The following is a 27,555-nucleotide window of genomic DNA, read 5'->3' on the forward strand; positions in this document are numbered from 1 at the left end:
GAGCCCTGCAAGTCCTTATACTGCCGAAAGACGAGACACCCATATTGTATACCCTTGAGACCTTAGGGCTGGGGAAGCATTGAGGCAATTCAAAGGGAAGACAGGCAAACAGGCACCATCATCATCACTGTGCCATTCAAATACTCTCTTTCTTTGAACAAGGATTTAAAATTATGTCACTGTGAGCAGAAGATCACCTCATGATATACTGATACAGGTTTTTTCTAGCTTTATAAAAAATCTCTCTCCACCAGAAATTGATTAATTTAAAAGATTTAGTCCAAGTATATGTCTCCTTACTTCCTTGGGAGTGTTTTCAGATCTTCAGACCAACCAAATGAGTTTGTAAAATCTTTCAGTAATTCTCCCCCTTTTATTTTTGTATTTCACTAGAAACATTATCAGCACCTGGTGTTTTGTTATTTACTGCGTGTATTTTGATTGCCTCTTAAATCTCTTTAAAATGTAATTCTTCCACAAATGGCTCAGCTGCTTGGAGAATAACCATTTATTGTTCGCCTTTATCCCTCTCACAATTAAGCAGCTCATTAAAGTACTCCCTCTATCGTTCTATAATTGCATTCTTTGTGACTAAGAAATTTCCATTTTTGTCCTTTATCAGACTTACTCATGTGTACATTGATATGCACGTAAAATTATCTCATATTCCTAGTATGTTTATCCTGTTCCTATTCTCTACCACACCAGCTAACCACCCCACTGACCGGAGGTATTTTTACGTTCTTTGCACTGTCATTTTAGTGTGAGAAAGGATGTACTGACTCCATACTGGTCTCATCACTGCAGTATGGAAAGAGAAAGTAGAGCACTGCAGCAACTATGCTAAGCCAACCCATGATTTTAGTGACTTCTCACAGAGCATGCAGCTACACTGTCTGCCTCCTAGCCTACTCTTCTCTGTCCAAAATAGTCTTTAATGCTAACACAGTGCTGCAATGCATGACTTTCAATTTAAGCAAGCAGAAAATTTGCTTCATAATTTTACTGTGTAACAGGAACTGCAGAGTTGCTCATCAATGTCTCCTGCCTTATTCTACTCTTACAATTGCTTAGTATGCTTTTGAGATATGTCAGACATTTAATTGCTGTACTTAACTGTCATGTTTCATCAATAAGCTTTAAGGTCCTAAGCTCACTTTGCTGTTCCTTATGAAAATCACTCAAGTCTAAGTATTTGAGAACAACAATAATTTTCCAGCAGCACACTGAATACTCATCACCATACACTGCTGATAAAAGAAAGTAAAGACATATTGAGATTGCAAAACCTACTTTTAAAAGCTAGGAAGCACTGGGATACAGACATTTCCTCACCTCATTCACAGCACAGGATGCAAGGTACTCACTAGCTACTTCTTATCTACTCAGTTGTAATTATATTAACCGTAAACATATTGTACTGATTTAGTCATGGGCTGTTTTGTCACATCCCTCCCTAATATATAAGTCTTCACTGAACTTCTCTTCATAACATGTCTATGAAGGAAGATTACAGACTGACTGACACTAAGAGTAAAGAAAAAAAAACCCCAACACTCTGTATTTTGGGGAGCAATTTAAGGCGTAGCGGCTTGATTTGCCGGAGGTTTTAATACCATAGATCTTTCTGTGCCCAGCTCCCAGTGACTTAAATTGCAGCTGTAAAGTTCAGCTCTTCTCTAAATCAGACCACACAATTTCAAGATGTGCATTCAGAAAATGAGTAATATACAAACAGAAGCTGCAGTGAGAAGTGAACTGTCCAGCAGCACACAGTCCTCTGGGAGAGAAAATGGAATAGCCTTGCTGAGGTACTGATAAATAAAACACTTGCTGAATAAATATTGAAAAAAAAAAACCCCAAAACACCTCATATGTAAATAAAAAGTCCTGTATAAGTTTACTTACTTAGAATAGATAAGAACTGGTTAACTTCTACCCTACCTAAATTAGACCTGGGTGAACTCTCAGGTGGTGTCCCTAGACTGCATCTGATCTTCCTGGGCAGAATTTAACTACCTTAATTCCAAAATGATTGTCCCCTTCTTAAAACCCTTTTTCGTGTTGCATATACATACCATCCCTCGGTTGTAGGTAAGAACAGGCAGATCTTCCCACTAAATAGCTTTGATTAATTCCAGGAGTGTGACCTTTCCCATGCACCATGAATGGTGAAGAGATCCTACCATTAAATGTACTTTGTAATGATGATACATATGAATGCACACTGACAACAAGGACAAATTAAGATTGCAATACCAGCCTGACTTTCCACTTACAAAATATAATGGTCTTTCAAGAGTACTTTCAGGTGTGTTCAGAGTCTCTAAAAATGCAAATTATTAAATACATAGGAATTCCATCTTATGGAATCGTGTTTATCCCTACATAAATCACCCGTTCATTTAAGTCTTCAGCAAAAACATCCATGACAAAGTGAACTGAGTAAGACAATGCCACCCTCCACACAGTCCAATCACCATCAGGAGGTAAAATATACATTTTGCAATATGTTTACAAAATATAGCGGGGGGGGGGGGGGGGGGATCAGATTGAGACTTGTGATTCCTGAATTCCATTCCAGGCTCTGAACACACTTAAATGATTACAGATCTGTCAGTGATGGTTAAAACTTCCATCCTTTTTCTTCTTCTTCCTACATTGTCCTATTTCCCATGCTGTTCCACCATGCTTTTGAGCAATACACAGGAAAAGGTCAAGCTCGTGTTAGGCTGGCTGATGAAATCTGGCTACTTACTGTGCTCCTTGGAGGAGCTCCAAGCAGCTCAGACCAAGACTGCTTGTGGTATTCACCTGGTTTGCAGAGTTCACATACCACCAAGTTCCTTGTCTTGACTCCCTTACCTTTTTCTGCACTTTGGTCTGCCTACCATTTTTTTCCCCCTAGGACACAGAGTACAGGAGAATAAGTCTTCTTACTTGAAGGGTATAAGGATATAGAAAATCGGTGTTTTTATAACAACAGAACTGTTGCTTCGCTTAGCTGTTAGCATCACTGTATGTACCATAAAGTGCACACTGGAAGAGTATAGTACGCAATGTAATACCTGTATCCTCGATGGATTTTTTTTAAGGGTTTTTCTAATCCATAGGATTTAGGCTTTAATCCATTTAGGTTGTTGGTTTTTTTTTTTAATCCATAGGTCCTATTTTTAAAAACCAACACCTCATCCCACTCTGACTTCAGCAGGGCTCGTGGAAGGTGCTGTCCGGGGCAAGGCGAAGACGCGCCACGGTCTTCGCCCCACGTCCCCAGTGGGGTGAAAACACCACATGCTCCGTTCGTGACCACCTCGAGGCGAGCTGCTTGAGGCGGCCGCCGCGACAAAGCCCCATCCAAGCCGCAACCCTCAGCTCTGTCCCCTTCAGATCCCGCCTGAAGAAAACCCACCTCCCTCCCCAGCTGCTCAAGCCGCTTTCCGACACTCTCTCACCCCCGCAGGAGCCCCTTTTAGCGGCCAAAACCTGGCCGCAGTTGAACTTGGCGGACGTCCCTCGCCTCGACCGCGGCGCTCACTCCCCGCTCTTGGCGCCACTAGAAATTACCTCAGGGAAGGCGGCGCGGCCCCGGGGGGCGGAGGGGGCGAGGAGAGGGGCCGGGCCTGCCCCGAACGGGCCCGGCCCCTCTCCTCGCCCCCTCCGCCCCCCGGGGCGGCCTGCCCCGCCGCTGACGTCCCTCCGCCCGCGGCGCATAGCCGCCCTTTCCCGCCCCCAGCGGCGGCGGTTGCCCGTGGCGGAGCATGGCTCCCCCCGCGCCTCAGGCGCTGTCTCTCGTCCTCCTCCTCCTTTCCCTTCACCTCGCCGCCTCCTCCAAGCTCAACATCCCCAAGGTGCTGTTACCCTTCACCCGCGGCACCCGCGTCAACTTCACGCTGGAGGCCAGCGAGGGTTGCTACCGATGGTGAGTGCAGGTGCCGCCGCCCTTTGTCCGCCGTTTCTCCCTCTCCCCCTGCTGCTGCCGCTGCCGCCGCCCGGATGCACCTGCGGCGTTTCCTCAGCCCGCGGCGGGAAAACGCGACTCGGCGGAGCCTCATCGTTCCCTCCCTGGGGCAGTTCCCCTGAGGGAGCCGGCAGCGCCAGGCCTCCCCTTCGCCGTTATCACGTTCCTTCGGGCGGTTTTTTGGGGTGGCCCAGCAGTGCGGGGGGCAGAAACGGAGATAATCCCTGAAGGGAAAGGCTGGGCTTTACAAACCGTCGCTAGTTGTTGTTTTTTTTTTTTTTCCTACAACGCGGGTTAAACCTGCTGGAGAGGGGCTTTGGCCAGAGGCTGGGGTTGAAAGAGCCCTGAGGGGAAGGCCCCTGCCGTGGGGGAGCTTCCTGCCATGGCTGGGCGCCTCGTGTGCGCCTCACACCCCACGTGTGCCCACCCTGCTGCCCCGCGTACCCCACGCATGCCCACCTTGCTTCCCTGCGCACTCCATGCACGGACACCCTCGGTGCCGCCCTGCACATGCTTGCCCCTCAGCCCCACGTGTGTGGTGACAGCACCCGGAGCTCAGGCTTGCGCTGCTGGGGTAGAAATACCCGTTCCCTCGCTGTGGTTGGTAATGAAGGACTGAGGGCTTTGAGTTTGGGGTGTGGATGTAGGGAAGGAGGGACCGAGTCACGGCACCTCGCTGAGGTGAGAGCCTCTCGGTGCTGCTGTAAGCGTAGGCGACACCCTGAGCGCGTAGCTTGGGGAAGACGAAGTCAAGTTGTAAAAGATTATATCTTTTCTGGTTTTCTTTTGGAGGCCTTGGTGCTGAGCAGGTGGGATATACTCAAGCGACTTAGGGCTGGCAGCCCCCAGCCCATCTTGTGCAGGTGGGAGGCCTGAAGGCCGGGCTTGCAGGAGGCAGGTCTGGGTTGTGTTGAGAACTGGGGGCTAAAGGCAAATACTATGGTGTGTGCAGATTCAGAAACTGTGTCGCAGTCTTCATGTTAAACAAGTGTTACCAAATCCTTATCCTTCCTTTAGCATACCAGAATTGTAATTTGGATCAGTAACAAGCAGGAGGTACCCACCTGAAAAAAAATGTGGTAGTCAAGATAGGTTTAGGATGATACTTCCATATGTGCCAGATGGATGTGTGTAGCAGTTTTCAGTTGTTATTTTGTGGCTGACGGTTAGTGAAATACATCTTGTAGGGCTATATTTTCCCTCTGTCTTGGTTTCTTTAGCTGGTGGTCCTACACTTCCCGTCCCTGGGCTGGTTACAAGCCTTTGGTCTGTAACAACTTACACATTTGAGGGTGTTTGCACACAAGAGCAGTAATCAAGAGTTTCTGCAAAAGTTGACTGAAAGGAAGTTACTAGATGAGCTACATGTGGTTGTGTAATTTCATTTTTATATGGGCCATTTTAGTGAAGATCTTGCAAGTATGGCTCTTTTCTTTTTCCTTATTCTAATCTTTAAAGGCAGCTGAGTCTTTAAAAGGATTTGGTTTATGTGGTAAAGTACATTGTACGAAGCTAAAAACCAAACTCATCAAAGCACTAGTAAAATCTAGGAGGTGTAGACTGTCCTATTTTGCCAGCAAACTGCTAGGTGATGCTGGGCTGGCTACAGCCATTCCTGCATGTGCCAGGTGCTATCCAACTGTCAGAAGTATGTAGACTTTTGCAAATATCACTGGGATCTACAGATGAAAGGATATAAGATCGTGCTCTAGGGAAATAACGGATTTGGTCCACATGTGTACCTCTAATGAGGATGATTTGTAGGCACTTCAGAGCATGTTCTGTTGGTGCCAGTTGCCAGCAATGGGTTGTATCCCTCATGCAGATAGGCTTCAACATGCTTTTCCATCCTCTCCCCATCTGCCCTTCAGAGATTCATTAATTAATTTTGGTTGAGAATTAAGGAAAATATACCAACTTCATATAGAGTGTGTCATCATCTTCCGTACCAGGGTTGTAAATGTGTATTTATTCACTTCTGCTTTGCAGGGACTGGCAGGATGTGGGTGGTAAAACTCAACGTGTGCTTACAAAACCATCAGAAGGAACCAGTATCTGTGTGTGTGTGACTGAGCAGAAGCAGCCATGCTTGTCGCGGTGCTCAGAGCGTGTTTGCTGGATTGCATCTGCGGCTCTCTTTCCCTCTGCATCCTTGCCCCCGCAGACCTTGAACTGTAGGGGATTAGAAAGAAGTGTACTTTGGAGGGGCAGGCAACTCCACAGCTACTTGCTGACAGGTTTCCTGTACTTTCCTGTTAAAGCTGTCAGTAATAGCTGTTACTGGAAGGAGGCCGTTAAACTGAAGAAGTTAGGAAGTACCAAATGTAATGACTTCAGAAGTAGTGAGTATTCCTCACCCAGAATTTGTAAAATGGTGGGTGGGTTTGCATGCATGAAAGCAGGGATTTAGAATGGAAATTATAAGATTGAGGCCCTTTGTGTCTGGAGAGGGGACTGAGGTTGTGTAATATGGGTGATTGTGAGGTTAGAGGTAGTGTATGAAAGCTGTTCTCATCCTACAGCAGCATCTACCCTCAAAAGACATCCTTTGAGTATTTGAAGGGCTGCATTACTCATCTCAAACATTCAGAATTCATACCTGAGTGTCCAATTTCATGAAAAATCAGTCTATGACATGTGACCTTATTTCTGTCCACTCTCCCTTTGGGGCTTCAAGTTAACCTCTGAAAGCAGGAGATTTTCAAAGAGATTGTAGTAGTGTCTGAGAATTCTAGTGATTCAAAGGGAAAAGGTCAAATTTTATCATCATCCCAGCAGATTGGGAGCAGTGGTAAAGTTACAAGCATGGCTTTAAAGTGTTTTCTGATTTTCAAGATGCTCGTGCCTTCTGGAGTTTGGGTTGCCTTTATGTTAGAATTATTTTTTGGTGAAAGCTTTGTTTTCAAAGCATACGGTGTTCCCATCTGTAAATATTGTACATGGTACTATCTTCTGGGATAAAACACAGTCTGTGCAGATATATTTAGCATTTAAATTACATCTGTATTTATCTTTTAATTACCTTAATCCAGAAATTACACCTGGAAGAATGAAAGCATTCAGAAGCAGAATTCTGTCCTTGAAATCTGCCTTACCGTAATAACATTTGGGGGGGGGGGGGGAACACACACAAAAAAATCCCCATTTTCCTCCAAGGTATACAACATGGCACAGGGTATTTATAGCAGAAATTATCTATAACGTATAAATACACTTACATGTCTGTAACATTATTTCATATCTTGTAGAATTGAGGTACATGGTGAGAACTGGTGGAAAGTTGAAGCTTCAGGAATTAGCTTTGAGAAATACAACTGCTTGAATTTGCACCGTTGTCCGTGGAAGTCAGAGGTTTTGCTATGGAAAGGTTACAGCTATAGGAAACTGCTCAAAGGTGATAATGGCCCTGTACAATTGTGTTTGTTGCAAATATAGTAAAGGAGAGTTTATTGCCACCTTAAATAAAAGGGTTTGTGTGTGGTCCTGAAGCCCTCACTGATGAGGTTACATAAAGTTAATTGCTGTTGTGAGAGGAGCAGGTGGCAGAGTGCTGGAGTGAGAGATCCAGTGGCTGAGTGGTGTTTGAACTGCATAATGCACAGGTACTTCCAGAGAACCCAAAACCCATATGCAGCACTGCTGTTGCAGTAGTTGGCTGGCAAAGCTCATTTTCTAGCTCCTTGTCTTGTCATGTTTCTGATGCTGGGTTGTAAATTTGTCCTATCATTCCATGGGATGTATGTGGTGGCTTATGTTTTTTTTAAAAATCTATATTAAATAGAGTGCTGCTGATCGAGGTCTGTTACTTTGCTGTAAGACTGACAATCTCATCTCATATTCTGGGGGTTTTGTTGTTGTTTCATGGATTACCTGTTTTACCATGGGTCTAAAAACCCCTGTCTTTGACTCTCACTGAAAAATGTTTTGCATGATACTGTTAATTTCCATATTATGCAATAACATCTTAAATAATGATTGTTATCCCCTGTTATCCTTACCCCTTCTTTGGTTTTCACCTGCTCTGCATTTCCTTCTTAGAAGGCCATTAGAGCGGGCAACAAAATGTTCTCCCTCTCTCTGGGAGGTGCCTACACTGCTGACTGTCAGGTAGGCTGCACTGCAGCGTGTTATTTCACAGCACGGCTTCAAGCTCTTGTAGATACCAGAATGAGCTCAAAATTGGGTTGGGATATCCTTGTTGGTAAAGTGAGACAGGCTGCGCTGCTGCAGCTCAGGTCTGTGTTACCCAAGTAGATTGGCTAAAACCCATAGCAGGTAGCGTGCGTCTGCGGCATAGATGTTCTGCCAGAGTTGAAGAGGCAGAAGAAGTAATTGTGATTTTTCTCTTAGCTGATGTGTTAACCTGCATTGCAGGTTTACTGTCGAAAAAACTTTTTCTGAATCTGAGCATAACCTACCTGGCAAGGAGGACAGAAAGAGTGAGGACTGTTCTTGATTTTGGGCAGCTTTTGCTGCAGAACACCCATGAAGTGTTTTAAGACTCTCTTTGGGTGTGGATCTCACCTTAGTAATTGAAGCTTTAAGGGTGTCTACATGTGAGAAGGTTTAACAGAGTGGATAATTTGAAATAATGCAAAATTTGTGAGACATTTGTGTTTTGGAAGTAAGCGGCCATTGTTTTAGTTTTGTTTTCTAATTTGAAATCAGGCTAAGCTAATTTCAGAGCAACTTGTGTAGACCAACCTTCATCTATTGCATTCTCTTAGTGGGAAGATGACTATCACTAGTGTGGCATGCCATTTTCCTTCATGCAGCTAGAAAAGGTACAAAGATAAGTACTTACGGTAAAATGCTTTTGGCCACCGGTTGATTTGATAAAATATTACAGTTCAGCATCTGGGTTGGATTTTGAGAACAATCATTGCTGGCTTAATTCTGCTTCCTTTGAAGTTAATGGGCATGCCAGCTGATCACCAGTATAAAATCCCATGAGCAAAAGCTTCATCCTTGGCTCATTCTGTGGTGTGTGATGTTTCTATTTGCTTTTAAAGCAGAACTGGATGGAGGATTTTTTTGCTGCTTTTTGTTTTCCCAGTACAATAAGAAACATCCTAGGAGAGGATTGAGTGAACAATAGAGAGATAATCTGCCACTGTTGTTAAAAATCCTTAAGAGTTGAGGGAACTCTGCCAGGCTCCCTCTGTGTTTGCTTTGGAATGGGTTCAGTTCCCATATCCTTGGTTCTCTGGGAATCTATTTTTTATCATACAACTACAGTTGTCTGGATCCTGTTCTGGCTCTTGTGTCTCTTTTCATTTTTGTATGTCAACAGTGTTAGTCCCAAGAGTGACTAGAAATAAGGTACCTAATGTATTGGTCAATCCAATCTTACCAAACTCTTGGAAACCTTTACTATCCAGTTTCCCTCTGGCTACATATCTGCCCACATGCCTGATACAAATTCTAAAAGATTAGATCAACTGACAGTCATGGTGCATCTCCACAAAGGTGGATTTTTGCTAATTTAGTCAGTTGAGTGTAGTCTGAAGAGTTGACAAAACAATATAAAATGCTGAAGCAATAAGAATCAACAGAGTATTGCTGGAGTGTGGAAAGAGTAGTATTTGCCTGATCTTTAAACCAGCTGATAAATAAATTATAATCCATTAAGTATTCACATATGATATTACAGAACAGTCGATTAAAAATGTGCAGGCACAAGTTTGGGTAGATCTGTAGATAAAATCTTGGCATACGGTTCTGTGTCCAGGGGACAGGCAAAAATCATGAATGAAATGGAAATCACCAAGAAGACTGGCAGCCTTTATTGCAAGTGTCATTAGTTCCTCAGCCAGTAGGTTATTATTCTGAGAGAAATAAACGTTGGGACTTTTGTTAGCTTTTTTTCCTCACCTCCTCACTATTCTTTCTGGTGCTTCCTCCCTTGCCTTGCTCTTTCTTACAGAGGCTGGTATGGGATCGAGAGCTAGTGCCAGAAATGCTTCCCATTGCTTGCTTCTCAGGATCTAATTTTGACCTCTGACAAGCCTAGCTTTCAATATTGCACGCTGACGTGCTGCCGAAGATCTGCTGTAATTGGAAGGTGACATAAGTCGCAGTCTTTGATGTCATTTTAAAGCAAAAGTCTCTTTCTTGTCCATGTGTGTATTACAGCGGAGTAATGCCCCTGAAATACACAGCTTATTTGATTAGTGCCTTATCCTTTCTGTACTTGACCCTGAATCGGATGTAGCTGTAAACAAAATGTGCTTTTGATATTGCCAAATGATATTGAATAGTCATCAAATATTCCATATGTTATGGTGTAAAAAACAACAGTCATGCAGATTTGGTTTTTAATATAAATCAATAGTAAACCAAGCCTCAGAAAGGCCCTGCTTCACCTGCCCAGTTAAGTTAGTTGCCTAAAATAGCAGACATGCTATTGCTAATAAAATTTTTAAAAGTAAATAAAAAAGTAAGAAATTCAGCTGATATTCTACCTCCTATTTTAAACTACTGTTAGAGACCAAATAGTATCTAATCTCAGGTTCCCTACTCCAGTGACAGCTAAGAGTTAACCAGCATTCAGCTGTAAAAGCTTAAAAGTTCCTTTATAATTGTGGTGTGTATGTAAGTTTACAGCTAAAATTTAATGCAAACTTTTAGTTTATCTTTGTTCCTTACTTTTTCTAGTCTGAAAAATATCCTGTAATTAGATTTAGTTTTACAACACTGCTGTTAGTGCAAACTGTAGTGGTTAGGTATTACAGTACATAGCCATGTATTAAAAGAACAAATACAGAACACAATGAAACCCCTGTTGTGTTGCAAACACAGTCAATTTCAGACTGTAAGAACACAAAAACCTTGAATGAATAAAAAAAGTAATGGCAGAGAATATTAAGTAATATAGTGAGCTAAATAATAAGAGTAAATATCCATTCCATACATATAATGCTTATTTAAAAATGCCTGTATGCACATTAAGTCGGATCCACATGCTCAGCTTGAAAAGCCTACCAGCCAAGTACAGAAAAAGCCTTACTGGTTGTGAATACTAACATTATTTAAAGAAACTTGCTAAATGTTGGAAAACTGTTTCATGGCTGCCTAAGAAGCTACAGAATAACACAAAAATAACTAATTGTTCACCCTTAAATTAATTGCTGTATAGCAAAGTGAAATGTACTACTAATATAGAAAATAAATAATACTATTTTAGAAACAGTGTAAACCCTAGTATAAAAAAAGCATGCTCATATTTGTGTACATTGCTTAGGTATCTAGAATATAACAAAACAATTTTCAGGATTAAGCTTTAATTGGTGTTTAAATTGTCAATTGCATACTGCTGTGGGTTGCTACTTCGAAATTCCTGGGTTAGCAGTTGCTACTGTTTTTTCAAAATCCTTAAAAACTAGTCTTTGTGTAAGCAAAATATTGTTGGGAGCACACCAATATTATGAATTAATAATTCACTGAATTAATGAATTTTGCCAAAGACAAAAACATCGTACTGCTATGCAGTGTCTAATGAACCTGTATGCCACCATTAGCATGCACAATTAAAAGTATTCTGACTGGGGTTTTGTGTCCTTGGATTGCAAGCTTTTGGGGCCTGCTTGTTTGAATAGTGTAGTATGATAAAATCTAGGCCCGTATGTAGGGAACAAGAGAGCTGACGCAAATGTATTTTTGTTTCTGTGAGAAATGCAGTGTTTGCTGTCTTACCAACTGCTTCGAACCAAAGAGGTCTTGGAGTTCTGCGCGTTTGGATTTGTCTTCAGAATTGTCCTTTTCATTGCTTAAGGTTGAAGACAGGATTTGCGGTTTTATTCGGGTGACTACAAATAGATTGGTCCCTGTTCACCTGGACTGCAACTGTTAACCCTAAGATTACTGAACATATTGTGATATGTTATTTTTTGAAATGGATACAATTGTAGTTAACAAGAAACTTTGTTCTTCACTGTTTTGGATTGGTTGGTTCTGCCAGTAATAAAAGTAGGTAAAAACCTACTTCTGGGGAGAAGTGCATGTATGATATTGTTCTTTGTTTGAAGCTGAGTTAGAAGATTTTTTTCTTCCCATAGATCACAGGTAGGCATTTTTTAACATCCTCCAGAAGAAAAGTCTAAATCAATCCAGTTTCACTATCTTTACCAGGTGGGGCTCTAGTGCCCCAGTGTGTTCATCAGAACTGCTGTCATCATCTGGGAGAAGCAATTCCTGAACAGCTTTGTCATCAGTGCTTTCTTTCATTGTTTTAATCCTTCAAAGGACCCTTGTGAAAGAGCTTTGACTCAGGATCCCCCAGCAAACAGCAATGGCTGTTTCAGGCGCTTAATTCATTAGCAGCTTAAGCAGGGTGCTGGACTCTGAGCTGGAGTCCAAGCAGGCTGCCTTTCTGCTTACTCTGCAGAGTAGCACGACTAAGGGGTTGTGTGGAGCAGCCATGACCCAGTTCTGCAAAACAGTTAGCAGCTCATCCCAGTTCAGAGGTGTGGTGTTCTTAACTATTTGCAAGAGGTATGGCCTGCTTGAATGTTTTAATTGCTTTGAGCACTCTACATTCAGGCCTCAGATGTATATTGCTACTATCTGAAATTTAATTTCAAGAGGCTTGGTTTTTAATAACTTCTAATGTTATTTTTTCTCACTGTACGTTTTTTGGTACACAGGAAGTGAGAACTGGGCTCCACGTCCATGGTGAGCTTCCTACAAGCTCATTCCTGGAGCAGTTGTGTTTAGAAAAGCCATACAAGTCATAGCAGGAAGTAACAGATGCATCAATTTTAGGTCAAAATTTCATGTAGGCTTACATTTCACCAAAGATGATTATACAACTTTGCGTGGTTTACACAGTGTTACATCAGCTAAACAGACTAAATCAATTTCTTTTTTAATTCGTGATGTTTCTTACTTGTTCAGTGCCTCCTCTGCCACAGCAAACATATGTAATTGTGATGTTCTATCATCATGGAGAACTTCCAATTTTTTCAGAACTTTGTGTCAAACTTGTTTTGAAAATGCAATTACAAGTGGCAAATGGAGCTTTAGCTAAAATTATTTTACCTTCTACTTCAGTATTCTGTATGTGTTTTTGCTTGTTCCATGCCTCTAAGCTAATAAATAGTCAGGCCAAAGGCTTTGTAATTTTTAGTAGCTGGGTGTAGCTCTGAATTGACTGAATTATATTCAGCGGTGAACATGCCAAGGTAGAGAGAATGCTGTGTTTGTCTGCCTGGGCTCTGGTGGGCTTCTGGCCTGTTCTTTCCCTTTTCCTCAGCCTGCACTCACTTTTGCTGAAATCCTCAAGGAGCTGTTCCTATCCAGCTCTTATGAAAGTCAGGTCCTGACCATGGAGCATGTCTCATGTAAATTATTTTGGTGGCTTTTAAACCAGACCTTTGATTTCTGTCTAGCAGTAACGTAAATCCTGCTAACACAACCAAATAATCTTGTAGGTCCTCCACGAGGCCAGAGGTTGCGAGCATAGAGCTGGCAGATCAGGATGAGCGCCAGTGCTCACAGAAAGCTGTTGTTCAGGCACGGTCCTCACAGCCCACACGTCTGACAAGTATCATCTTTGCTGAAGATATAAGTAAGTTTTAACCTTTCTAAGCACACCACTACTTGTTTATGGGTATCCTGGCATTCTCCAGAAACAAAGTAGAGATTTAAAAGTACACAAAACAAGAAATTTCCATTCATATGTATAGTCATTTTAGACTTTCTATGGGCATGGTTTTTATGTTCTGTTTGTTAAAGGCCTCAAATAAGTGTTAATGATATTAATGATACATCTAGGAAAATGGGTAATTCTTTTAAAAAAAAAGGAGGGGGGGGGGGCTGAAAATAATTTTCAGTACATACTTTTTACACGATGCAAATTCAGATGGTTTGCATTCAGAAAGCTGGAAATTGTCTTTGTGTCTGTTATACAATATACCTGGTTAGTTTCTGTAGTGACAGATAGGCAAAACCAGATGGTCAATTAAATGTGTTGCAGTCACTAAATGAAGAAGTATATGGGGTTTATCGTCTGTGGGTAAAAGTCATTAAGTTCTCTAGGACTTGAGCCGTGTCTGACAGTTGCACTGTAGAAACTCTTAATATGTACTCAGAGACAACATCTATAACTGTTAGTGTAGATGGAAAACACAATTTTTAAAGATTTACTCTAAAGTTCAGTGAGGGAGGGAACTGCTTTTCTTGCTTGCTTAGCCACAGTCACCATTTGACCAAGAGTTTCTTAGTCAAGGTCATGACCTAGTTTCAGTTCCTTCAGCGTCTTGTGTCCTTGGCTAAATTTGAGGTCCATTTTGTCTTGTTGGCGCTCTTCATGAGCATGTCCAGTGTTGCTGATTTTATGTGCTCTTTCCGATGTCTCTTTAAGCGACTGGACAAGTGCTTCGTTGTGATGCTATAGTTGATATAATTCATGGCATCCAAATTGTGTCCACAACAAGAGAACTCTACCTTGAAGATTCACCACTGGAGCTAAAAATTCAGGCTTTGGATTCTGAAGGTAAGAGATTTACTAGTAGGAGATAAAATATATATTGAAACTCTTAATTGTCTGATATTTGCACTGGTTTTATTTGTGACATGATTGAATGTTAGAAGCTGAACTGAGTAATTTAAAGGGAGTTCTCTGGATAATACATTCAGTAACCTATTGTTTTTCTTTAGGTGTAAAAATCTACATACCACATGAATAGGAGAATCAAACACTGCTTGATTTCCAACAACTTTTGCTTGCCTTTTTTCCATATTTTCCCAGGAAACTTAACTCTAGTGCTAACGGTATTTTTAAAAATCAGAATTTAAAATAAAGGTGTCAGCTTTTAGCAACTCTACCTCCAGGTCAGGAGTAAGAATGTAATGGAAAAAGTCCCAACACTTGTCCTGTTGAAATGCCCCATCAGGATTTAACTAGCCTGAGCAAGGCTGCACAGGAATGTGAAGTAGTCTGTTTTGGTTTGGGGTTTTTTTCCCGTTTTTTCTTTTGAGCTGAGATAGTCTAAGGAATTTTGCAAAACAACATTTTATCTGAGTCCAATCAAGCATCCAACAAGATGTTCAGAGATGATTTTGAAGACCAACCACCTATTGCTTGGATTAATATCCCTAAATTATTATAGAAACCCTCACTTTGGGGAGGTACCATTTAGGCTCATAAAATCAGTGCATTTGGACTGAATGCATAATTTTTTAATAGGAGCAGAAAACTTCTGCTTTTCATACTGTCAGTAGCATCAGAAAAAGAACCATGATGCTGGTAAGAATTTCATGCTTTGGTTTCAACAATCGATTTTTATGTACACATCGACACTTACACAGACCGAGTGATTTTTAGGACAACTACTTGTCTGGAAGGAAATTACATGTAAAACAGCTATAAAAAGTTGAATTGTTTGTTTTGGGTAGTTGATGAACCCATTCTAAGTTTGTTTGTTTGTAAACAATGAATGCCAGGTTATGTATGGCAATATGTTAATAATGAAAAGTAATTTTGTTTTCTTATACTATGCATAATACTGGATTCTTGGATTGGCGTTTCTGCAAACTCTCAGGCATGCTCAATGGACAAATTTGCCTTGGAAGCCACCCAATTTAGAGTCTGAACAGGAGCAGTGGTTCAAAACTCACGAAGAAGGTTTAATCTGCATGACTGAAACAAGGTGTTGATTAGAAGCCATAGGGCTAAACTTCCCCATCTAAGTTCAGGGGATCAGTTCCTTTTGACCCAGATGACCTTGGGATCCATCCTTGGGTGACCTTTGAACATATTGAACTCTCAGTGTTCTTTCTTGGCACACTTTAAAAAAAAAAAAGAACAGTGGCAAGTTTATTGAAGGAGATAATTGTTCAGGAAAAGTCAGAGAATTGAATATGGGACTTCTGAATACTTTTTTATTAAATATTCAGAAGGTGAAAAAATCAATATAAAATAATTATCCAGTTCAGTGAATATTGGGAAAAATGTGTTTAGATTTGCTGAAAACTTGCACAAAGAACGGGTGTCAAGCCTGTTACTGGAGCCTGTGTGAGAGGGAGAGAGAGTAGATGATTTGTATCAGCCCTTGTATGTACATAATGTTGCAGAGACATAGCTTTTGTCCTGGTATGTAAAGTTGTTAAGTAGGCCCTAGGGACGTACCAAGTGCGATTTGTTTTGGGCTGACAGTGATTACTGCATCTTACATTGCCGGATTATTGCATCTGGTATGGGTCAGACCATTCATTAATATTGATGATTCTACTCTTCTATCGATGTATCTTTAGGAATAGTTGCTTTCCTTATTCTCTTCCATATGTTGTCCAGTTATTTTTTTCATAAACTGTATTTTTTAGTCAGTTACATTAATGTCAATTCCTTTTTGTACATGTTTTTAATAAGCCACTCCAAATATAAACTCAATCTCTATTTCTTTTCAAAGATTACTAATGCAAGAGAGGAAGATGATCATGGAGATTTTTGGCCAAATTAAGTATAGAATGTAGAGGGGAAAAAAAGTCATACCATATATTGTTTTCTTTTATCTGTTGAACTTTGTTCAAGTTATTTTATTATGACTTAACCAGAAGCGAGTTAAACAAGAGAAAGACTTAAAGATGTGAGTTAGCATTTTGTTGGCTATGAGCGTGCAAGGAACACTGGCTTTCTGCCCCAGCGATGAAGCAGAGCACATCAAGACAGCTCTCCTTGTTTACTGGGGTTTGCTCCAGCCTTGCCAGTGAGAGCCGCTTTTCTGCTGAAGCATCACAGAGGAGCAGCTCTGGGCCGGGTTACGGCTGTGGAGCAGGAGCACAAGTTGCTGCCTACACTGACATCTGAGGAGCCTGGGAGGGTAACGTTACAGCTGGCCAGGACAGCTGGTCTGCAGCTCCTGTGAGAGCTGTGTGATCCTGCAGGGAAGGACAAAGACATAATACAGTTCGTGACAAGTGCTGTATTACCTGTCTGCCTCCCTGGGTGCTGCCTCTGATAGGCTTAACCTGGAGACAGCTGCTGCCCTCCGTGCTGCAGAGATAGCTGATGCAGGGTCTCACTCATTCAAGACAGTATCATCTGGGAATGCCCATGATAGATTGTCTTTGATGACCTGACTTTGCCTTCATAGTGAGGGACCCCAACAGGAGCCAGGACAGCCAGGCCCAGTGGTGGTTCAGAGGCTGTAATGACGGTTTCATGCTTCTGCTACCAGTTTGCTGCAGCACTGGCTGTGTCCAGGCATAGCCTCTCTGTAGTGCCATAATGTGCGTTTCTCCACTAGCCTTGTTGTTTTCAATTGGAGCAAAACAAAAGAGTGTAATACAGCTTTGCAAAGCTGAAGCATGCATCATTAAAGAAAGTTAGGCTTGAATGTGTGCTAAATAATCCAGTCTCAATCAGTTTTAATTATATTGCCTTGTTTGTTTAGAGTTTTGTGTTTAAAATCCTGTTTATTTGGGATTTGGAGCTATCTGCAGTAAGTTGGACAGAAATGGGAGAAACAACATAGGCTGTGTTTTGTGTTAACTTGTCTTAAAACATTTTTGTGGCTTAAAAATATCATAAACCTTTAAGCATAAGAATTTGATAATAAATTTGTGTTGATTCTTACTTTATTAATATAGATACAAATGTCAAAGGGAGTAACACAACTGAAAATATATTTTAAAATACAGTAAATACTGGGATTTCAGCTCCATATTGTGTCAGTGGACACTAGTGGGCTTTGTGAACAACGAAGTGGCATATGGTGTTGCAGAATGTAAACAGAGAAGCCAGTTAACAGAAATACCTTAAATTTGCCAAAGTCAGTAAAGTAAGGTAGATCATGGTGGGTTTTTTTTTAACTAGATACCAATAATGCTTCTTTTAGGGATAAGATAGAGAGATTTCCTAGGGGAAAAAGTCATGGTTTGTGTTCCAGGAAGACTATATGCTTGCTATTTATTTTTGGTTTAATCTGATTGTTTGATTTCTAGGAAACACTTTCAGCACATTGGCAGGGTTAGTCTTTGACTGGACAATAGTAAAAGACACAGAGGCTGATGGCTTCTCAGATTCCCACAATGCATTACGGTAAGTTCATTTAATTTGTTCTTGAAAATCTGGTGTCCATTAAGTTTGATGTGTATGAATATTTCCCCACATAGACAGTTTACTGAACTGATGCCTGAAATAATGCTTATGGGTCAATTGTTTAAGTTTTGGGGTTTTTTAAGTGCCTGCTCAACAGCCTGGGCACTCTTATCCCTGTTTAATTTAACAGCTGATAGTATTAAAGAACATCCCAGGTAGCTCTAATGCAACAACTAGAAATAAATAGATGCAAATGTTGATCTTCCCAAAACATCTTGTGCAAAGGAAGGATTTATCAGTAAGACTGTTATCTCAGGATTTTAGCAGAGATTTTTTTATTTTTCTTAAGGAAAAAAAGTCCTCTTTCATTTCAGAAAGGAGCTCTCCAAACTTGAAGAGTTTCAGGTTTCAGTCAGCACTTAGTTCCGGTATTGAAATAGCTTTCAAAGTAGCTAACCTTTAAATTGGAACAGATCAAGTGCCTGCTTGTAAGCAAGATGCAGCTCATAAGGCCAGATAAAATAATTCCGTGAAAGGCATTCAATGAAGGCATTGAGTATATTGTCTTTCAGACAAAGCAATGAATGGAAAGCACTTACTTGATAAATAAGCCATGATGCTTGGTTTGTCGTCTGTACTGACTCAGTAAGTTAATTGGAATTTAGAAGTGCTATATTTTGTGGAAACTTCTATCCAAAGATCTTGAAAGTGCTTTTCAACTCACTAATGAGATAAGTGTTTTTCAGTGTTTCTGTATAATAAGGAAATATTCCCTCCATTTAATGGAGGTGGAGTTCTTGCCCACAAGTCAGAAGGCTCACCTGTGGCAGGGATAGGAATAGAATCCAGACTGTGGATGGTAGATCCAGGCTGTGGTGAATTTTGACTTTGCTCAATGAGACTGTTGGTAGAAAAAAATGCCTCCCTGATAAATGTGAATTTGACCAGACTGTGAACACATGAAACATGTTTTTTTCTCACAAAACAGTATATGAACACTTCTTCAGTACAGCTTTAGTCAAAACTTGCATGACATATGGTAAGCTTGTAAGATGAAATAGATTCAAACTCATGCACCAGAGGCTTCAGTTACTTTGGAAAACAGGTGCCAGCAAAATGTAGGTAGATTGCAGCACATAAAATAATGTAGGAAACTATGTTCCTTTAAAGAGTCTGACTTTCTTGATATGATGATTCTATGATTGGCATGTGGGGAAACCACTTCTCTTAGAGACGAGAATGGTTAACAGTTAACTTCTATCCTCAAACCTGTGTTCCAAATACATTGGAAATGGGGTAGCGGTAGCAAACAAGACTCTCTGCTGCTGGGTAAATGCAAACTCCAGTTTTGCAGCCTTAAAGAAACAAATGCACAGCATTACCTGAGGAAAGCCTGTTAAGCCAATAATACACTTGAAGCTGCAGGTATGAGTGTATGGCCCCTATCTACAGTGAGAGCCAGACAGTGTGCTAATTGTTCAGTGGGACTTATGATCCAAGTCCTAGTCCATACAGAGCTTTTTGTTTCGGTATAAGTATTTGCTAGAGATGTGATTTTAACCAAACTAATATTGATATATGCTCTACTGTTAGCACAGCTATGATAACATAAAAATGTTCTAATGGTGTTACAGCTTTGCAAAATAATTGATAAACTGCCATAAATATTTTAATATTCATAACTGTTCTCAGTATGGCTTTACTGATTTTATTGTGAGATTGCACATAAAGCCAAACAAATCATGTGCATACAGAAGCTGGCAACCTTTAAAACATGGTCCTCTTTCAGTTTCTGTCCTGTTGTTTACCCTTTTGTGGCAAATTCCTTTCCTCTCTGTTGCCACATCTCACTGAAATTTCTAGCAGTTACTACAAGTATTCTGCTTGTAGATTTATTTTTTTTTATAGTCATTTATTAAATGCATCCTAGCTTCTTCATATAGGTCAAAGTTACGTTCTGGTTTGTCAAGCTGTTGCTTTTATAAACATAAGTTTTGGGTCTTTCACATCAGTTGTTCCACAATAATCTAGAGAGTTTTTGCAGTCTACACCTACTGTAAAAACTGGAGGGATCATTATAGACAACATGTGCAGTTGTGTGATATCTCTTGAAAGCCCACAAACAAGCTTCAAACAAACTTTTATCAGTCACAGAAATTAGCTACAGATATCTTGAAGAATGAGTAAAATTTGGATATCTGGTCCCAGGCAGACATCTTAATTTTGCTTAAAAATGGAAATAGCTGGGAATAGATGCTGGTGGTGTTTCTCTGTGGGTTTACAAAGACTGGTAAACAATTTTCTATTCACTTTTTGGTTCACCTTTCAGTATACTTAAGTTCTTAGAATCCACTTATATTCCACCTTCCTATATATTGGAGATGGAAAAAGTTGCCAAGCAAGGAGATACCATTTTGGTGTCTGGAATGAAAACAGGGAGTTCTAAATTAAAAGCAAGAATACAGGAAAGCGTCTATAAGGTAAGAAACTTCCTTTTCTTTTCTTTTTTTTTTTTTTTATTTATTATTATTTATAGTCCAGTGTTACAGGAATGCTGTAAGTTTGCCCTGCTGTATTGTTCCCATTGTGGATATCAGTGCTGCATCTCTGTCTTACTGGATTGATTCTGTAGCCCATATCACACAAGATGACAGTGCTGCTTTTGATCACCCTAAAAGGCTTGGAGTTTGATCCAGTTACCTTGGTGCAGTTACCTAACCCAGGATGGTGCATGTGCCAGAGATCATTTCTAAACGTAACTGACAAAAGGCCCTGTGGCAGAGGAATACACTTCAGATACTTCTGTACAATTTTATTATTCCTGATAGTCCTTCATATTATATATATATATATACCTAGAATCATGCTGGACAGGGCATTGGCCTTTTAACTCTTTTTAAAAATAACCAACTACAACACTTTAGGTCTTTGTTTCAATAAATAAATAGCTAGAACAAGGTTTGCTATATTGGATATACCTTTATTTCCTGTTGTGCTTGAAATGAGTGTCATATGAATACTTTGTTAGTATCTAATTCTACCTCATTAGATTCTGGTCTCTGAGGAGGGGCTTTGGGATCAGAATGTCAATGCTACAAGGGTGTTAAACTGCAGTATTGGCCGTCTTCCCAGCTGTTATGTAGATCCATGCTGTTTCTTTCTTAGTAACTTGTGGTGGCTGAGTTTTTTCATTTAACTCTGGTAACAGAGTTGTTTTTTCTCTTAATAGAATTTACAAACACCTGAGAGAGTTTTTATGGGTTATTGCTTACAGGAATACTTGGCATTGTGCTAGTATCAACTTAATACTGCACCTTAAAAAAAATCCTTCTATAAAATGGTGGTTTTTTTCTGAAGTTCATGTCATATCTGCAGTTTGGTTTTGCAGATTTGTGTTACTACATGTTGTACTTAATGTTTTTGCTTAAAGCAGAATTGCCTTGGACTATCTAACCCGTACCTGTAGAAAGTGTTCTATGAAAATATTATCTAAACGTATGTAATACAGTAATGTGGCACAAATAATAGCAGGTGTTAAGAACTGTATTTTTGTTATAGTTCTACCTAATTGTGCTGCATATAATTACTCTACATGGTATCAATCTGATTTTTTTTTTCTTGAATGCTAGTAGCTTGGTTTTCTGTTTTAATATTTATTTTTCTGAATTAGTTTTGAGCTGATACTGTAAGTAAAATTGAAATAATATTGTTCTGTTCGCAATTTTTTATGGCTTTCTGGTTAGTAGTTCCTTTAAATCTTTCCCTGCTACTAGACTGGGCATTTTCAGTGAACATCCCTCAAACAATTGTAATAGAATTTATACAATTATCTGTTGTATTCCTAATTTAATAGACCAATGAGTTTGATACAGATTCCTCCGTGAAGTTATAATGGATATATTTTATGGAGGTAGCATGTTTTACAATAGGGAAAATAAATTTCTAGATGTCTGAAAAGTCGCTGTGCATCTGATTCAATTTTTTCTGTATTCTCCAGAAAACTGAACCAAAATGATGTCCATACAGACTTGATTTTTTTTTCTTCAGTCTTGCACAGTATGCACGGAGCAGATCTCTATACTATTCATTGTTCCTTGCATTTCCCTGTTCTGACAAAATTTGAGATGATAATAAAGAGCCAATTACAGCAAGTAATATTTTTCACTTATAAATTATAAGTTATTGCTGCATGGTCTGTTTCAAACAAATGAGCTGCTTTAAATGTGGTTACTCTTTCTTTTTTTTTTTACCCCTCAATCAACAGCATGTACATCCTGCAGAAGTCAGATTGCTTATTTTGGAAAACATTCTTTTAAATCCAGCATATGACATTTATCTACTGGTAGGAACACACATTCAGTACAGAGTTCAGAAAATAAGGCAAGGGAAGATTACAGGTTTGTCCTGTTTTTTTTGGGGGGGGGAGTGGCCAGTGGGGTTCTGCTTTGTGTGAATTTTTAACCGCTGAGAAATTTTTAATTGTGTTTAAACTACTTTGTTAATATTTAATACTGTTTTCCTAAACCACATGATGATACAGCTGTTCAGTTCTTTCTTTCAAAAAAAAAATGTGTCTAGAAAGGACATGCTCTTTCAGATTTCTCAAAGACATAAAGGTAAGGGTAACATAGAATAGGAGCTAACACTGTTGTTGTAGATGTACTCATTTATTTCACATTGACTAAGAAACTGTGTCTGACTTTCTTAATTAAACCAAATTTAGATTAGTAAATTTTCTAACAGAAAATATTTTCTTGACAAATGGATTTGCTCCGCTTCTACAAGTGTGAGTTAGCTGGCCTTAAGTCCATTTAAAAGGGTGGAAGTTTGTAATTGCATCTGTTGCTTACACGGGGCCTGTGCTGGTAGTGACTTTTTTTTTCCTTCTGGTGGTTTTTTTTCTTTTCTTTTTTTCCCTTTTTTTTTTCCTTTTTCTTTTTTCGGGTTTTCGAAACTAGATAGGACCTGTTTTACTAGGCTAGTAAACTAGGCTCACTACATCAGCTAGTAGTGCAGAATGGAGCAGCAGAAATTGTCAGTAACTCGTAGAAAGTAATTTGACCAATTTTGAAGCTGGGAATGAATTGGATGATGATATTAGTTGGAAATTGTAGCTTCAAAGAAATTAAAGTTAGGTGAGAAGCTCATTTTGTGTGTGTGTGTTGATACAATCTCAGAAGTGCTATTTCTATAAGACGTTAAAAATACTGATTTAATGTGTACACTAGGCATCAATAAAAATTAATCAACAATAATTAGCAGCATCCAAACACTGACACACTTGCTTTTATTGTTTCATATGTTGTCTTGTTTTATGTACAGAATTAATGATGCCATCTGATCAGTATGAACTGCAGCTACAGAACAATGTACCTGGTCCTGAGGGAGATCCGTCTTGGCCGGTTGCCAAGTTGGACCAGGCAACGTCGGTTGTAACTGCACTGCAGCAGGGACAAACTAACCTCGTACTTGGGCACAAGAGTATCCTTCCTAGGTGATGCTTTTCCATCCAGTCTTCATGGCAGGAGACAAACTTTCTACCTTTTGCAGCACAAAAAGATAAAATTATCCATATTTGTACCAGTACTCTTGAAAATCAGGAGCATCTGGTGGAGCCATAGAAAGCAGCACTGCTGAGAATTTAGTCTCAACAGAGCTGCCTGATGCCTTGAAATGTTCTAAGAAATTAGGTTGGCAAAAGATCAATTAAATCATGTCTGTTCCCCTCAGTCAATGTGGAAATGTGATGGGGCTTTATTTAATTTTTATATTTAGAGCATTATATTCTCTAGTGGAATCTCTCTAAAATGCTCACTGTCTTTCAGGGTAGTGGGGATAACATTTATTTTCAGTGTACAATTAGCTTTAAATATCCAAAGAGGCACAAGGAGCCCCAGGAACAAGCTGGTCTTTACTTGACTTTTGTCAAAACTTTTCTGTTCCTTTACTGAGACTTCAGGTATTCGCATGCAAGGCGTTTCCAGACTACCAAACAGCACTATCTATGTTGTAAATCCTGGGTATTTAGGTTGGTACTGGCTGCAATTTTCCTGATTTCTTAATATAATTTATTGCCTTGTTTTTGTGTTGGTGTTTTTCGGTGTGTATATACACGCTTCCATTTCTCATATTACTTTTCATAGAAAAGTAATTTTATTCATAAAAGTAGCTCAATGTGAAACAGGTTTAGTAGTAAATATTTATTTTCTTTCATCTCTGTATTCAGCAGCTTAAAACAATGAATGTGCATCTTCAGAGCGTGGGCACCAGAAGCAAAATGCTTATATCCATTATGTAAAGAGGCTGTTGGTTTGTGCTGTTCAATATTTCCTGTTTTTTAGGATTTACAGTTCATCCAGGTGACAGATGGGTCCTAGAAACGGGCAGACTTTATGAAATTACAATTGAAGTGTATGATAAATCAAGCAATAAGGTGTATTTATCTGAAGTAAGTTGAAATGGTGATATGCTTCTGAGTGTCTGTCTCCTAAATCCTGGCTTTCTTTGAAATTAGTTGAGTAGTTTCTTATGTACGTTGAGTTGGGAGATGTCAAAGCATGTTATTTCTTGCCTTTTCCTTTTTTTTCCCTTTGTTTTGTTGTTTGTTTTTTTTTGGTTTTGTTTTTTTTTAATTATAAAAGCACTCTGGGTGATCTATGTGAAAGTGCCCACTGGAGTCTTAAGTGCTGTAGAAAAAAACTGGAAGAAGTTGTGCAATGCACTTCAAACGTGTAGCATAGGCATTGCACTGGAAATTGCAAGCCAGTGTAACTGCTGGAGAGCAGTACTAATATGGTACTTCCTCTCATCAATCTCCCCCAAATATAATATTGCCACATCTAGAAGTAATCTTTCCTATTAAAGAGTGAGGCATAAGGTAGGCTTAGAACACTCTTGAGGAGCTACCCATTTCCTTTCAGTTGATTATGGGAAAAGCTTAGATGATCAGCTAGCATTGAAACACTTCACTGTTTGGTAGTTAAATAAGACAAATTCTAGGTACCAAATATATATTGTTTTTAAAAAAAATAAAGAAGAAAAGCTTTAAATAGTCCATTTGCAAGCAGAACAATTTTATTAAGTTACTGTTTTTCAGAATATCGAATTTATGCAAATGTTATTTTATTTGCACTTATTTGCTTCCTGAGATATAGATCTGAGTTTCAGCTAGATATCAGAAGAAATATGCTGTTGAGGCAGTATATTTGTATGTTCTTCCCCTTTTGTGTTTAAGAATGACAAAATTAAGAAATTATTGTAAAGTATGAATTATTTAGTGGCATAAATAATGGTACTTTTCATATTAAATTACATGTCGCTGATAATTTTAAAAAGTAAATATTTTCTGTGGAGTTAATTCTGTGTCTAAAAGAGATAATCTTGTTGAAAGACTGAAACTTTCACAGAGAAGAATTCTTACTCAGTTTCAGATAAGTTCCTTCGAACTGTTATTAAACAATTGTTTTCTCATTGATTCATTGCTGATATGCTTATGGCTGGCTGTACAGTATTAATGTCAGTTACCTGTGGCAATATCTATTTAATGTTCTGGTTTTAGAATATCAGAATTAATACAAAGCTGTCCAAAGAATATTTTGAGGTGCTGAAGTCATCTCTGAATGGATCATATCATTATGTGAAAGCAATAAAGAAGGGTCAGACCATTATTGATGCTGCACTGACATCAGTAGTAGATCAGGTATGTTTTTATAAAAACTTTTCTGCTTTACTGCTTTTACGTAGGTCTAAAAATTATTTACTTGTGCAGTAGTGACTTAATAGTGACATAATAAAAGGAAACCTAAGACTTACATGGATCTAAGATGTCTTTGTTTAAAAAGATTAAGAACCAAATTCTAAAATCCTTACTTCATGAAAACTGTCAATTAAGTCAACAGAAGACTTGCTTAAATAAAGACTTCAGGATTTTGCTACCGAGTATGGCAAACACCTGTTAAACTACTGGTGCACAGCACTGATTTTTTTTTTCATGGCAGATACTTATGTGGGCAGATATCGTATCCTTGTGCTGATGCAAAGGTCCTCTCACATTCTCTGAGTGAATTTTACAATTTATTATGGTAGGATCATCAGTGTCATACCCTGGCCTTGTTCTGCATTCAGTTACATTTGGAAAGTTTTCTATCCTTTGGTAAGTGATGTTAAATGCTGGAATGATAATCTGCCAAAAGTATCAGCCTGCAAATTTCTTCAAATTAATATTCATTAACTTTCTGCTAGTTGGGCAGGCTGCTGAATGTATGGCTAACTAGGGCACGTGGTGTGAAAGTGATTTGCTTTTGCTTGAAACTTGGAAAAATTCAACACTTCAACCCATTTGCTGTGAAATCATTTAGTGATTCCTTGAGTAGGATTTAGTAGATCCTTGTCTATGATAAGCCATGCTCACTCTCTGTGTCAGAGAGGTATTCTTGAATGAAATGAGGTCTACTGAGAGCTGTTAAAGTTTTCCTTCACAACTCCAGTAAGAAACAGTATGTTGTGCCAGAGGATTATGGTATAATTACAGCTAAGTTGTAAAGGCCAGTATTTTGGGATGGGTTGAGGAATGGGTCTTTTAGGCTGAGTTTCATCTTCACCTGCTGCAGAGTGGAATGAGCAGAGTAAATGCAGGTGTAGAGTTACTGAATTAGTTCTCCAGACAAGGTCTCAAAAACTAGGAGTAGTGAAAGGGCACCTGTATCTCCATAGTAATACTACTCATTTAATACAATAGCACACTTTGCTGCGATGAGCTGACTATTTGCTCACAAGTAACACTGTTTATAAGTGACCTTAAATAGTTGCTTTCCTTTCTCTCTGAGATGGTTTCAACAACTTGTCTATATAAGGATTAAACATTAATTCTAGGAAGCGCTATGGTGCCATTTATAATACTGTGCTGTTGCTTTTTGTAGGATGGAGGTGTTCATACATTACCAGTTCCAGTGCGAAACCAGCAAGATGTTGAAATATATGTTCCCATAGTTCTTTCACCCAGCATTTTGACATTTCCTTGGCAGCCAAAAGCAGGAGTCTACCAGTACACCATACAGGTAGGCCAAAGAAGTATCTAAATGCAGGAAGTATTGCTCAAACAGGTGCAGTGAGGCCTGTAATCACTTATATAGAGTTGACTTTGGATACTTCAGGCACAGTGATATCCAAAACTTTATTTGGAGGAATTTTGTTGGGTGTTAGTTGCAGGAATTAATGTGTAGTTTAAAAAAAGCACACAAGAAACCAGCAAACATAAAAACCCCACCAACTTTTACCTCTTGTCTTTCATTCACTTCCTCTCTCCCTCAGGGATGCACCACACATATACGCATAGAATGGTTTGGAATTACAGAAAACATCCTAGGTACAAAACTTAATAGTAATAATTAGAGGCTACCATTTACTGTAAAGGGATGGAAGTGTGGGAGTATGAATCGGAGTACGAAGTGACTGCAAAAAGGGCATGACAAGATTAATGAGCAGCGCCCTATCAACCTTTGACATCAGCATGCTTGTAATAAAAAGTTATAGGGAGGCAAAGGCCACAGTTTCA

At 39.5% G+C, this 27,555-nt stretch overlaps 1 protein-coding gene across 5 annotated transcripts in view; it reads left to right on the forward strand.

Moving 5' to 3' along the window:
- Window positions 1-3,731: 3,731 nt before the first annotated feature.
- NUP210 (nucleoporin 210) overlaps window positions 3,732-27,555 on the forward strand; it is a 68,137-nt gene continuing 44,313 nt past the window's right edge. For 4 of the 5 annotated variants that reach the window (XM_049826362.1, XM_049826365.1, XM_049826363.1 and 1 more), the window contains exons 1-11: window positions 3,732-3,922; window positions 13,393-13,529; window positions 14,325-14,456; window positions 17,906-18,002; window positions 20,332-20,482; window positions 22,267-22,399; window positions 23,325-23,483; window positions 23,962-24,030; window positions 24,344-24,450; window positions 25,561-25,701; window positions 26,921-27,058. In XM_049826362.1, the coding sequence (XP_049682319.1) occupies window positions 3,762-3,922; window positions 13,393-13,529; window positions 14,325-14,456; window positions 17,906-18,002; window positions 20,332-20,482; window positions 22,267-22,399; window positions 23,325-23,483; window positions 23,962-24,030; window positions 24,344-24,450; window positions 25,561-25,701; window positions 26,921-27,058 (1,425 nt within the window). In that variant the 5' untranslated portion in view covers window positions 3,732-3,761. Of the gene's footprint in view, window positions 3,923-13,392; window positions 13,530-14,324; window positions 14,457-17,905; window positions 18,003-20,331; window positions 20,483-22,266; window positions 22,400-23,324; window positions 23,484-23,961; window positions 24,031-24,343; window positions 24,451-25,560; window positions 25,702-26,920; window positions 27,059-27,555 lie in introns of those variants that run through there. The other variant, XM_049826366.1, reaches the window with a different exon arrangement.

The sequence above is a fragment of the Accipiter gentilis genome, chromosome 23 (genome assembly GCF_929443795.1).
Source record: "Accipiter gentilis chromosome 23, bAccGen1.1, whole genome shotgun sequence".
Taxonomy (NCBI): Eukaryota; Metazoa; Chordata; class Aves; order Accipitriformes; family Accipitridae; genus Astur; species Astur gentilis.